The 14952-nt window shown below is 39.6% G+C and overlaps 1 protein-coding gene across 1 annotated transcript in view; it reads right to left on the bottom strand.

The window, feature by feature from the left end:
- The window catches only part of PAX5 (paired box 5), a 245753-nt gene that overhangs the window by 95470 nt on the left and 135331 nt on the right, over positions 1-14952 (bottom strand). The window contains exon 8 of the mRNA XM_059723539.1: positions 9698-9827. Within this exon, the coding sequence (XP_059579522.1) occupies positions 9698-9827 (130 nt within the window). The remainder of the gene's footprint in view (positions 1-9697; positions 9828-14952) is intronic.

Genomic DNA, 14952 nt, shown 5'->3' with positions numbered 1-14952 from the left:
AGTACAGTCTCATCTAGTGCACAGATTAATTCGATTATCCTGCCTGCCCAGGCACAGAAGAATTCATAAAAATGGGGGAAAAAAATCAACAATGTTTCAATTAAACTCTGTCCTGTCATTAAAAATGACACTTTTGTTTTTGAGATTGGCTGCCTTTCTGACGGAGTTTATGCGGCCTTTTTTCAAGTCTTTAACATGACAGGTCCTATTGGGAGTGACGAATAGATTATTGGAAAATGCATCTGCACTTTTATCTATTAAGTGTAAGGAAGAGAGCTGTAAATCTGGTGCTATGTTGCTCTTGGAACTAGCATCCACTAACACCAATTTGCACTTCAAAGCCATACCACAGAAATTAAATTATAATCTGGTGATAAACTTTAAGCACGGAGAAAACAGGTGGCATGAACAAAATGTAAAATCAGTAGCAAGATCTTAAAGATGTTCAAAAACAGAAAAATCCAATGCCTCCACTGAAATGGCATTTCCCAACAGGAAGCTTCCTGTTGGGAATTGTCATTTCAGTGGAAACATTGAATTTTTTTTGCCCTTCCCTTCCCTCCCCACCACCCCCACCCCCCACTGCAAAAAAGTACATTAATTTTATCAAATTTTTGTTTTAAAAATATTGGAAAACAAATTCTGAAAATGTCAAAATCCCCAGGCTTTACAAATCTGAATTGAAAAATATTTCTTTTTCATTTTCAAACAACCTCTTGTTTCACATTATATTTTATTTTACATAAAAAGATAAAAAATAAAGAGTTCACTCACTTGCTACACAACAAAAAGAAATTGGAATTTTGCTTCAGAACAAAAAAAATCAAAATTTTGGCTTTTCATTTCAATTTGGAATGGCAGTGTTCTTTGAAATCTCAACTTTTTTGCAATATGAAAAATAAGGTTTAAGTATTATTCATCAGGAACTAGTATCCTACCATGCTAAGCTGTACAAACAAATAGCTAGCAGCAATTTTCTATGCTACAGATCTTGCACTCTAAGTACACCAGGCAGACAAAAGGAATGTTATTAGTTTGATTGTGAAGATGAGGAATTGAGGCACAGAAAAAGTAAAGGAATCATGCACCAGAAGTCCTCAGCAGAACAAAGGCGTGAGCCCTTAATCCATAAAGACTAACTTTCCATAAACCTCTCTCACATAACCATCTTTCCACTCTTCCTGCTTTTTAAAATGCAGGCTATCAAAAATTCTCTTCAAGGGCTAAATCCTGTTCCCAAATGAAATCAGTAACAATAGTCTCATTATCCTTAATGAGACAAGGATTTGGCCCTAAATTAACAGCTCTGAAAAAAACACTGACCTATGCTAGCGACCAGATAAAAATATTTTCAAAAGCTCTTTTAAAAAATACAAACAGAAAAGAAGCTTTTTTCTTTTCCCCAGTGATTACGTATTCTAGGCTTCACAATACTTTCCCTCGCTCTGTTGATATTTATGAAAGTTCAGTACATGATAAAAGAAGTTATTACACTAGTGTTAGGCCCACTAACTTCACTGGAAATTTTCAGTATAAAAGGATGCCTGGAAATTTTATTAGGCATTGCCCTAAAACAGGGGTGGGCAATCATTTTGGGCAGAGGGCCGCTTACTGAGTTTTGGCAAGCCATTGAGGGCCACGTAACAGGCAGCCCAGGACAGATAAATATTAATTTTCTAACATTTTTAGGGGCCCTGCAGACCAGATAGAATGGCCTGGTGGGCTGCATCTGGCCCCCGGGCCGCATTTTGCCCACCCCTACTCTAAAATGTTCCTTCCTTCCTTCTTTCCTCTTTTATTTTCACATTATATTTTCAATTTGACACAAAAGGTATTTAGCTGTCTCAGATCATCATCAAAAACGGGTCATAAAAGGCAGGTCAAATAAGGTGCTCTCACTAAAAGATAAATAGCCCTTTCCTAGCTGCTATGGCATCAATCCCAGAGGATATATCAGGGTTGAAGAGAGCTGAACACTATGTGTTATTTAAACTTTTTCTGTTTTCAGCATGACCAGAATAAAAAAAAGCTAAACTTAAAAAAAAAACAAAAAACAGTGATTCAGTTATGATAGGAGACCAGTCAAGATACAACAGAGCAAGGCAGTATTTGCTCTAGCCAGCCTTGGGACTTGGAAAAAAAAGAGTTTGCTCCATGACAGTTATATACTTTATCCATTTCATGTCAATTATATGTTCTATCTAGCTAGTTATACTTCACACACCATACCACAATATCTCAGCTCCTTGCTAACTCAGTAGATTTTCCCTTTCTCTAATTTGTATTTAAAAACCTTCTTTTAGGGCCAATAAAAATTAACAGGCCAGGTCCTCAGCTAATGTAAATATCTTTGTTCATGTTCTCAGCCATAAAGACTGACAGAAGCTGAGGAAAACATTGGTTTTGTGAGATATTTCTTATGTTCTATGCTCTCCTTCCTAATTAACTCATGCACATTCCAGGGGATGTTTTGGGATACCATCTTTTTTTCTGATAGTAGCTGTTTGACAGCCTAACTTAGGGACTTTGTAGGCTGATTCCTAGGAACACATTTTAAAATATCTGCTATCTTCTTGTAAGGGATAAGGTCAGTCCAAGTTTGGACTCTGAAGTATATACACAGACATCCCAATACCTAAAATCTATATGCCTTAGCATATGTAAAGAGGTAGGCACCTGCAAAGGACAATTCAGAAATTCTGGAGCACATGGAGATGGCCCATGGGAAACAAGCATGGATGTGTCTGAACTCCTGGCCTTCCCCAGGTCTTAGACACTTGACTCAGGCTGAGCACTAGGTGCCTCTGCTTGGTTGTGACCTACTACTCCTCTTCCTGCTTTGAATGTAGGTGCCCTAGGGGAAGTACCCGCTTTTTACCCAGTGAGTAAGTGGTTAGAACACTCACCTAGGAAGTAGGAGACCAAAGTTTTAGGCCCTCCTCAGCCTGGTAGATTTTAAACCCATATCTCCTTCTTCCTAAAAGAGCGCCCTAAACAACATGCTTTAGGCTAGGTGAAGGTCCTCTCCACCTATTCTGTTTGATGAGGGGCACCAAGCAGCCAAGAATTATGAAGTCAGAGAAAGAACAGGAAACAGGGAGTGCAAGTCTGTAGCATAGTGGTTATGGCGCTCCTAAAAGGAGCCTTGGGTGTTCAGTTCTTGCCCCCAGGATACTTAAGAGGGTCCTTGATTTAAAAAACTGAACTTGCCTTGGCAGCAGGACTGGGGATCTGCTTCCAGACATCTATTTCAGAACACTAGCACCAGGGAGAGGAGGAAGGAATTTCACCACCCCACACCAACTGTGGGCACAAACAAATGTATTGGGTACAGAATTGATCAGAGCTATAACAAGCACATGATCTGGCCACAGATTTATAAATAAAAACAGAAAATTAGCTGTTTCAGAAGCAAATAGGATGAGCACTACCAGTCAGTAGGGTTTACTTTATATGTCTTGCTCATTCATCTGTGGTCAAATTTTCTCAAGCCATCAGCCTGGGCCTTCCTCTTCAGCTTTTGGTGTTAAAGGCAACAGGAGCAGGAAGGTCAACATGGATGCTTTTGAGCCCCACCCTTGGATTTTGAAGCCCCCATCCTCAGCTCTGAAAGCTTGACCATACTCTGAACAATATATCCAACTGACTGACTGCCCAAGCAAAGAACACAAAAACTAGCTGCTTTAAAAAAATTGCATCCATCAATTTTTCAAGTACACTACCATCCCATCAGCCAACCTCCCATCCAAGGGCTCAGGAAGAAGAAAAGGCTTGTTTGAAGCATTCCAAGTGAGAGAGCCATGCCAGGCCTCATCAGCTTGGAGGAAGAACCTTCTTGTGGTCAAAGTGTAGGAGACGGGCCTAGCTGACTCCTAGCTGTGCCCCAGGTTCCTGTTTGCTCTTGGACAAGTAGTCTTGGGAAGGAGGATTCTAGCCCCTATTGATTTAAAGATGCCCTGTGAACAAGATTCGACCTCTAGCTCCCACCACCATCCCACAAGGCATCATAATCAGTTTTGAATACTTTCAGCCAGGTTCCATTGTACGAAACTCTCAGTTCAGCTATCTACCCCCAATGTTGCTCTTAGCATCAGGAGTGATAAATAATTGCAGTAATTTAACAAAACCTTTGGCAAAACTCAGGCATATAAATAGTAGCCACAGCATGACAGGATGAATAAGACATGAAGTAGACTAGAGATTCATGAGATAAAGTTATCCTATAAATTTAGGTACTGCAGAAGAAAAGAAACAGTCTGGTGTGGACCAGTTAGTTAGCTAATGTACTTCACTGAAGATCTCAGAATAAATAGGGATTGCTTTTCTCACAGCCATTTCTCTCATTTGGTAAGTTAATTCCATTTTAATATAAACCTGGTAAAATATTTGGGAATATTGAATGAGAGACAGATTCATATTGTTTTAGTTGTATAGGCTTGGATCTGTGGAGAAATAGCTATTTGGTCCAATATTTTATAGTAAAAATACCAGATCCACCTTCAGAAATAAATAAATAGCCTGGAATTTGCTAACACTGGAGTAACTTGTTTAGCTAGGTACATTTTCCTTGCTTACTCTACATTCCATTTAGACAAGTCTTGAATGAATTATGTCTGGTGTCCTGACTCTCGTTGCAAGGCCATGACAGATAATTTAACATGATTGCCAGTCAGTGATTTCCTCCTCCCCCACTTCCTGAAATGACATTTTTCAAGGGGACTGTGCTCTGAGCTTTGTTCTTCTCCCTCAGTCTAAAGTACAGGCAGGCTCCCATATTTGGCTTCATAGGGTTGTTTCTAAGATCATCATAGTTGACCAGGATGATTCTCTCCTGCCTGGTCCACTGTGCAGCAGTAGATGCTTGCAATGAGTCAGAGAAAAACATATATAAACGGCACCTCTTCTCCTAGCAAAGCTTTTCTCTTCCTCTGCACAGGTGTAAGGGATTAAATGAGTTGAAAGTCTATAGTATCCAGTTTATTAGTACCACTATTATGGACAAAATCAAAGTCCAGTGCTTGTAGCACTGCCTCTGCAACAACCTAGAGAGGGGATGTAATGGAAAGATAGTCTTGAGCACTCCTGGCAAGGTAAATGACAAGGCTCCTATGCTTAAACATCCCTAGTGAGAACAAAACAAAATCTGCTTTTGATGCTTTGTTTCATGCTTCCTATTGCTAACAGAGCAGGATAGGGTTTGTGTCAGATCCCACTTAAATGAAATGTTCTTATTTGGCTTCTTTGCTAAGCCAGTCAATGGTCTCATCCAGTCACTTCGAGGCACTGCTAATGCAAACTGACTCTCCAAGCAGCTGCAGTCAGGGGCTGCCTGTGGATTTGTCAATCTGCCCCCGGTGCTGGAGTGGAGAGCCAAACGGAGGTGTCAATTTCAGCGCCACTTTGTCCTCTCAAAGTGATAGCGACCAAGCTGAAGTCAGCAAGCCGGAGCAGAGAAAATGCATCTGCAGGTAATTAGTAACAATCAGGGTCTGCTCTGAAACTGCTGACTACAGCAGTAATGAGCTGGGCACATGTCATTGGCTTGCAAATGGAGAACGCGCTTATGAACCGTGGCAGCGAGCAGTAAGAGAAGGGATTTTTTTTTTAACTTAATATTTAATGTGGCATAAAAACGATGGAGAAAAATCGAGTGGTTCTCTAATCAGATGTTTAGCTGGCAGTCCATAACACAAGGGGGCTGGCGGATGAAGTGGAACTGGGAACTGTCATCAGAATTTCCCTTTGCCATAACGAAGACCTATTTTCAAAGGCGTGTGCTAGTGTAAGTGCCAATGTTGAAGCAGTTCTTTTTGTTCAAATGACATCATGACTGATTTAATCTACCCGTCTGCTAGGAAATGTGTACTGTACATTTCACATCCACAATTACCCTGAGGATCTCATTTCTCAGTGTTGTCCAAAACATGGCCTTGAAATAAAAACAATGAAAAATTGTGATCATAATTCACTTATCCTCTCACTTCTCAGCCTGTTTTGCATTAAACTGTTTTATGAGATGGCTTAAAGACTCAAAACTCACCATATGAACTAGACTTAGGTCAGTTTGCAAATGGAAGGCCAGCACTGTCTCCAGACTTTCTCATAAAAACTGCTGAAGCTTGAACTGCAGATTTTAGCCTATCAAAAGAACCAGATTAGTTTTCTTGGCCACAATAAAACCCATTTCTCAAAGTCTTGTGACTATATATTTCAAGATCTTCATCCTGGAATACGAGGCTTTTAAGCCCTCTGCACATTAATAGCCTACTGTAGGCTGAAACATGAAGCATTAAAGTATTCACTGATTTGCTTTACATGAAAGATTCCCTGTATAAATGATTTCAACCAAAGACTTCGTCTGGGGTTTACAGTTCACTTGTCAATTTTTGTAAATATAAAACAGTCCCTGGGTCTCTCAGCAATGAAGATGTTATAACAAACGTGTATCATTTAGTGACTTATGTTGGAACACCAAGTGAAGAGCGACAGCTATCTTCAAAAGTTCATAGGTTCACTCCAGCTGAGCACCAAAGGTTTTGAACACTTTGCTGAACTTCATCCAAGTTATCCCAAACTCTTGGGCCTGCAAAACTGAGCTGGAAGTACAAGAACAAGCCCTCTTACAATATTTCACTTGCAGTAGGTCTTTGATTATAATTAGGTTGGAAATAACACAAGACAAGGTGGATGGTGGATGGTTTATGGTGGCAATCCTGTATCCCTGGGACTGTACTCATTCAAATGCCAATGAAAACAGGCTTTGCTGATGCTGATTTCAAGAACATTAAAAAAGAAATTGGTTCTATTAGAGTAAATCTGTACTATGGATAGCAGGACAGGTCAGACACTAAACTCCAAGGCAAAGTCCTGCTAAATAATTATATGCCTATGTTGTTCTTATTTACTCTCTCCCTCTGCACTTTCCCTTCCCCATCTCTTTGCATCTCAGATTAATGAAAGAATTTTTGTAGAACCAGTTCAGTAATATGAGACCACCTACAGAGTTGGGAGAGCACAAAAAACCCTTTCTCCTCTTATCACCTCTACCAAGTCTATAGTTTGTCCATAGAAGATAATACCAAACAAATCATGCTTCGAGCATCAGAGCTACAACAGTACTATAGCACCACTACAGGATTTCTTTCAACTTTGTTATTCAGTGATGTTAGATCATTTGAACCCTGTGTTCTAATCATTAGATCAATTCATCATAGTCATTAAGATTACATATAACTTCATTTCTAAAAAAAATCACATTTAGTCCTAACTTAAAACAAAACAAGCAAAACATTCTTTTTTCCTTGTGGTCAAATATAATTTAGCATAGTGCATCAAAAATTAGAACGGTAAATAAAAAAGAATGATCAATTTCTTATTAGTATCATTTGAAGGAATGGTGGCTCCTATGCTTTGCAGGCCTAAACATGCATTTGTTTTTTCAGACGAAGCTTTCATTGAAGTAAACAGGAGTTTTTCCTGGGTCCTTCCCTTGTAAGCAGCCTATTAACAAAACTCTTACTAGCATATCTTGAGAACATTATCTGGGAAAATATAATCCAATTCATAAATTTAGTGAACTGCATCTTAAGTTTACAGTCGCTCCTCACAGTCTAATCATTTTAGTTGCTCATCTCTGGACTGCTATTTTTACTAGATGACTTTAGATGAAATTAGGTGACAAGAACTGAACATGATATTCCAGGCCAAAGAGATCCCACTGATTTCTATAATGAAATTATAGTGTCCTCATTCTCATTCCACATGCATGTTAATAGCTCGTTTTCTTGGCTGTCCACCATTGCCCATTGAAAAGAGGTTTTCTCACAGCTGTCCACAGTGATGTTCAAGACATTTTCCATGAGTTTAATTTAAAGCTCAGCAATATGTCTAAGTAGATCAGTTCACTCTCTCAATAAGCATTTGTTATCACTGAATTTCATCATACATGCTTGTCCAACCATTTAATTATCTCCCTCCAGAATTCCATACAATCTTCCCTATTCTTGACTAACCTACATCACTTTGTCTCATCTATACGTTCTGCCACACCAGAGTTCACGCTCTTCTCCAGGTTATTAATAAATATGGGAAATAACACTGAAACCAGCACAAAACTTTTCAGCAGCCCTCTGTAGCCTTCTGCCAAGAAGAAAATTGACCATTTATATCTACACTTTCTTTTCTCTCTAAGCTACTTTCTAATTCAAAATATAATTTATTTTAAATTCTGCAGCTACTTAATGACCTTGCTAACCTCTTGTTAGGGACATTTTCAAATATTTTGAAAGTCAAGATAACTTACGTTAGATGGTTCTCTGTTACCTTTATATGTCCCCATTTCCCCTCCTGACACGGCATTAGTTTTGGTGAGATAGGTTTAAAAATTAGGTGAGCCCACAACTGCACCTGATCTAAGCACTTACTAAAGTCAATGGGACAACTCTCATTGACTTCAATGGCAATTAGACTTGTCTGATATGTCAGGGTGATTCCTGCCTCAGCAACCACATGCCTCAGAGGAAGACACATGAAGTGCAATGGTGAACAACTTGGTCATAACCTGTTTGAAGGGAACGTTTCTCCCTAACTCAGGTCAGCTATGTTTTGTCTTCCACTCGAAAGCTGGGAGATATACCCCATTTCACATTCCTTCTATGTATTTATCCTCTTAATGTAGATTTATCTCTCTCTCTCCAGATAAATATCCATATACTATGAAGTATAAATATGATTTTCATTATTATCCATCTGATATGGATAATATTATCCATATAATCCATAAAATAATATAAATATATTTGAATCTTCCAAAATCTTGGCAAGCATTCCAGAGGTTGTTTATACATCATGCAATAATAATGAACTAGGCTTTCAAAATGGTTCACTTATGATGCACAACCACCCCGCTCTCAATACAAGATGGCAGCACTCTAAAAATATTTTTAAATTCCCTTTAGCTGCTAAATCAAATTCTGAAACCTATACTGGGTGAAAAGGAGGAAAAGCTAGGGCTTAAATCTGAGCCATCACTAGGCTGATGTTAAACAAAATATGCAAGGGTAGGTAAAAAGCCATACTCAAGTTCAAAGAGTCCTTGTCCTTAATATTACCCAAGTCTTTAGGGACTATGTTTTGTGATTCTGTGGTGCTATCTTCAGCCTAATTCTAAGAGCTGCTACCTGAATCAGACAATTTTCAACATTATCAAAATCTAGCAGTGGCCAACTGTCCTTGACCCTTATATATGACTGTTACAGAAATACAGTAGAATTTTCACTGCTATAATTAATTATGGTGCCATTTAAAAGATGATCCCTAGAGAAAGCCTACGATTCCAAAAATGACCCAAAGCAACTGTAACTGGAAGAACCAAATTCACCCATAATTCAATCCCATTTGAAATATCAGCAGTTTTCAGTCTGGCCACATATTCAAAAATGACAAACCCCACTGCAGAGACAAGGTCTTAATTTTTTTTGGCATGCTGGTATGTAGCATTAAGAAATGGAGATATAAAATGGTACACCACTCTGCTGACTCTGAGGGAGTTGGACATTATATGAGCATCTAGCCTGGACCTGCTATGTACAAACACCAACTCCAAAACTGTGCATCAACAAGTCATTCTACTATTTCCCCCAATATGCCATCATACACACTCTTTTGCAGGGTCCATCAGTCTCTTCATATTTCTTACCTGTCACAATAGGATATGATTGTGGTCCTGGAACACTGGCCCCTATATCTGCTGAAGTTGGGCTTGTTATATTGGCTTTCATATCATCTAACCCACCAGCTAATGATGCCATGGCTGAGTATTCTGTTGTCTAGAAAAGAAAAAAAAGAGACACCTCAGCAACAACCATTGGATAGTCAACAGACTTTACTTGATACATGTAGTAAAATGAAATAATATGCAGGGCAAAATGAAGCCCTAAGCCTTTTGTATTGTCAAATTAACCTCATTAAAAACTCAGCACATTTAAACTGTATTGCTAAATATGTAATTGAGACCACAATTTAAATAGGATTAATCTTTGCCACTGCTGCTTGGGTAAACACAAAAAATTGGTTTCTTGACTGAAAAGAAGCCAGATTGTTATGTTTAAGCAACAGTAGCCCACTATAGACCAAGTTGGATGACTATAGCTGTTGAAAATAGGCACTTCACCTAGTAATAGCTCATGGTAATAAAATCAAAACATCATTACAACCTTATCATCTTTTGTGAGAAACACACCTGAAGAAGAGATAAAGATCAAAATGTCACCAAGTAACCATTAGTGAACACAACAGTTTCTTGCAGGTCACATTGCATGGAATGGAGTCAGCATCCAACACTTCTCTCAAACCATTTCCAGTCCCAAAGTTATTTCAAAGTAAGCAAAGATGGAACATCACCTGGGTATATTAGAGATCCACTGGTATCTCAGGGAAGATTGTGAAATACATTGTCCATGACTTGTGTAAATCAACATATCTCTAACTAAAGTTAAACTGATTAAAATGATCTTCAAGGTCAATAAAAGTATGATGATTTATACCAACTGAGGCTCCAACCCTGCATTTGGAAAGAACTCCATTTTGTGGCAGAAAGTTTATCTATATTTTCCTCCTCCTGCACTTTCTATTATCAGAGCCATTTACACAAAACTATAAACTTTGTTCTTTAGAGTTCATCCTCTCCTACTGCTATCTTCAGTCAAAGTTATAATCCCCTTTTTGTAAGATCATAATCATGTCTGTACCAATCAGAAGATTATGACTTCAAGTGAAGAAGAAGCAGAAGGAACAGATAAACTTTAAAAATGTAAGGCTGTTTCCACTGCATTACTGCAGCTAGTGTCACTGCTCTGCAAACTGGAATAACACAGCGATGAATTGGGTCCTATGTTTTTCACCACATATAGCTGTTACTACTATTTGCAAAGGAAGAGAGAAATACAGGAAATCTCTTAAGTGAATATGATTGTGCCCATATATGACATTCTTAAACTTTTTCCAGGAGGCATCAGAATGTTTCAATGCATGTTTTGTAGCTTTGTTTGCAGTTTGACATAAATATCAGTGTGTGCTTATGTTTGTGGCTCTGAAGCACTATGGCTGGTTAAATGAACAGGAATGAGAATGATGCTGCTAATCTACTAACAGCAGGTTCCCACAGTTAAAAACAAGCCCCTCTTGAAGAATAGGTTCCAGATACAATCTATGAAAGGCACCAGTATCACCTGTCATCTTGATGGGTCTTCCATAGGGAATGCTTGCAAGAGGGCATGCCAAATAGTCTTTGCCAAGGTTGTAAGTGCTGCCCATGTGAGCATGCTACCATGGCAGAGGATTGGCCACGCAACATTCTCTGAACTCAAGACTTTTCAACTAGGGGAGCAAGCTTAGACAGAGTCCAAGTCTCCTATTCCCCTGCTTGACTCAGATCTCTCATTTTCCCCAGTCTTCAAAAGCCTGCCCTTAGCCTTGACTCCAAAACTATCCCAGCTTTCACACATCTTCCTTGCACACAAATCTGCCCATCACTGCTGCTTCAGCAATGCATATTGTATATAACACAGCTTCAACTCCACCTCATTACAAGCCTCATCTTCTCTAGCCTTGACTATTACCACCCTAGAGCATTCTTCAGATACTCCCAAACAATACTACAGACCTTCTTCTGGTGTTGCAAGGTTTAGTGCAGCGAGATATAGCTTCATCTGCTGGTTCCTTGCTTATTTCATGATCCTGTTAAAAATTGCTATCATTTTTAAAGAAAACCTGCATTGTCCTGCGCAATACACATGTGCTCCTCTCTTGTTTTCCTGTCTGTTCACTTCAGCCATCCAACACTGGTTCTCTCTACCCCTGCAACCCTCATCTCTGCTCTTACTGTAAGAACCCTATTTCACACAGGTCCTGCAATTTGGAACAGTCCCCATGAGTTGCACCTTCTCTTTGACTCTCATTTTACAAAGCCTTCTGTATTTCTTATCCTCACACTCCCTATGCTATTTTTGCTTGTATTTATCTTTGCAGTTGTGCTATTTAACTATAAACTCTTGGGGATACCAGTTATCTGAAAAAGCATGTAAAATAGAGTGGTGTCATTGCCCTTTAAAGATTCACTGCATCTTTAAAAGTTAATTTGCAGAAATAATAGAAATAGGAGACTGTAGAAGCCACTTAATACAAGGAAAACCTGCCTTCTTGCACTGACCCTGGAACACTGTGCCTTAGCGTAGCCTGAAAACCTGTAGAAACTACATAGCACATTAAAGTACATAGATCTGAACTGGTCAGCAGTGAGAAAATCTCTTCAGAACCTCCTAATGAAAAGAAGTCATAATCTTGACTGACAGCTAGCTTAAAGGCAGTCCTAACATGGCTTAATGGTTACCAGAACACCATGATAGGGATAATTAGCCTAACAGTAACCCTGTACAAGATGTTACAGTTTGAACCTGCCTGATGTAAAATGTCAGTCTGTGCTAACAGGCTAAGCCAAATTTAGACCTTGTGTAAATGGGTGCTTTTCTGCTGATCCACTTACAGGAACTCAGATTTGGCCAGCTCTCTGCAGGTGAGAGGCATCAAAGGATGCAGCTGCATGGGTGCCACTGCTACTGCCACTGCAGCATCAACTATGAAGCTGACTCTCAGCAAAATGGAAGTTTTATGGATTCAGGAGCTGCCTGCAAGGGTTGAATATTGTTATTTCCTCCTACCTACTCTATGTCTGGACATCTTTAGAACTTCTAGTCATTTCATTTCAGAACAAGGAATATCAGTATTAGACCTCACATTTTAGCTATCACTATAATTAGGCCAAATCAAAGCCAAAATAAGACAAAAAAGGCCTTTCAGATTTGCAGAAATACTTCTAGGAATGGATTCCATTACCCTTGTGTAAGAGTTCCATACTGCTAAGCATAACTGCTTAGTATTTTGCATAAAGTCTGCTGGTTGCCTTGGAAAGCCCACGCTCCTTCCCTATATCTCTGGGAAGATGCACCCACAGTGCCAATGTTAGTCTCTACAAACACAGCACAGAGCACTTACTTAGGCTTATCTCAGCAAATGAACTACAATCTTCCAAAGCAGCTGATTTAGCCTGAATCTTGCAACACTTTCTGCTGGTTGGAATAATTAAAATTGTCAAGAGTTTTCAGAAAAGATTGACAGAAACATCCAGATTCTCAGCTCTACCCAAGCTGAACACAAAATGCCTGGGTAAGGAAAGGAGGCAAAGGTGGCTTTGTGTTGCTTTTTCCCCTACCATATTCTAGAGCAGTCTAGCCCACCATAAGTGAGAGCTGCCTCCAATCTGTCCCAAACTATCCATCTGGTTAGGACCTCATGGAACTCATTCGGCCATGCCCTTTTCCAGGGAAATGCCCTTGATACATGCCAGAGTGGGAGCGGGGTAATATAGAGGCAAATATAGAGCTATATACCACATTGAGGACCCCCCTTTGGGACATCCTCTGGGGTTAGGGCTGCCAACTCTGCAGGCAGAGCAAGCACAAAAGGACTGAACTGAAACCTACAGCGACATCGCCCATACAGGTGTTCATTGGTATTCCAGGGAACTCACTCAGCAAAAGGAATGGGACAAGGCCTCAGCTGTGTGAAGCATAGTTGCCTCAGTCAATAAAGCAAAGTCCTCTACACATGGTCAGTAACAAATTTGGCTGCTAGTCAGTAGCCTTTTTTCACACATCTCTTCCTTAAAGCAATGTGTTTATATGAGACAGAAAAGAATGCTAATGACTACATGTGTTTTTCCCCAGCACCAAAGCTGCTAGCAAGTCCTAGCAACACCCTAGCTCTCTTGAATTTGCCCACTATTGTGGGTCAAAGTTCCTATGTCTGTTGCTAGTGTACTCAATATGAGCATGCATCACAGGCACTGGTGCTGGGCCAACACAGCAGTGATTAAAAGAACAATGGCATCCTGGGACAGATTTAGCTTGGTATGTATTACTGTCCATGCTGCTTTGATTTTCCTGCAAAAAGCAGCATGCACTGAGAGAGGAGGTGCAGTTTAACAAGCCGATTTATCATTTGAAGCCAGCATTTGCCCCTATTAGAAGCTGAGAACCTTGAGTACAGAGAGGAGAAAAGATCCTCTGTATCATAAAACCAACAAAATGTCCAGTCTTACAACCTCTTCATGGCCCTGAAAACCCCCATACATTAGGCTCTGGGCAGATAATATATTTGCTATCACACTACTATATGCCCAGCACTTCATAAACAAGTAAAGATGAAGAGGTCTCTGCCCTGTGTAGCTTCATACAGGTACAAGAATATAAACACCAAAAACAGGCAAGGCTAACGACCCTGATTATTCCAAGTTGTTTCCTAAATAAATTATTAGCTTCTCAGCTGTAAAGTTGGTAGCACTGGATTTAAATTGTTCTAGACCTGCACCTGCTTCTCTCTGAGTATGATGATTGATGTGAGGCCCTATTCTCTCTTGGTCTTGCTCCAGAAGAGCACCTCATTCCCATTCCTCCCACCAGGACATCAAGAAGAGCATACTTGGGAAACTTAATGAACTGGCAACTCTTGGAATAGCCTATCCTCTCCCCTCTTCCTTCTGCCTCCCAGATCTTGTAATTTCATCTCCAGTGAGCTTAATCAACAAGGATCATTCATAAGAAATTGCTGTAGAAACTTATTTATATTCTATAAGGGCCAGATTCTATTCCACCTTATAGTTGTATAAGTGGACTTTGGTACCTAACTGCAATTCTATTCCAGACTGTTTTGAGTCCATGAAGAAATATGAATACCAAAGGTGGGTGGATCCTCCTCCTAGTTGTTGCTTTTTTGTGACTCAGTCTTAAGGGTCATATGATAGTGTTACACAAGTAGATGCATTAATGGACTTTCAGAAATTTGATCAATGAGGAATAGAATTACACTTAGGTACCTAAGTCCACTTAGATGCTTAAT

This window comes from Alligator mississippiensis, chromosome 3 (assembly GCF_030867095.1).
Source record: "Alligator mississippiensis isolate rAllMis1 chromosome 3, rAllMis1, whole genome shotgun sequence".
Classification (NCBI taxonomy): Eukaryota; Metazoa; Chordata; order Crocodylia; family Alligatoridae; genus Alligator; species Alligator mississippiensis.
This window is presented reverse-complemented; position numbering and strand designations above follow the sequence as displayed.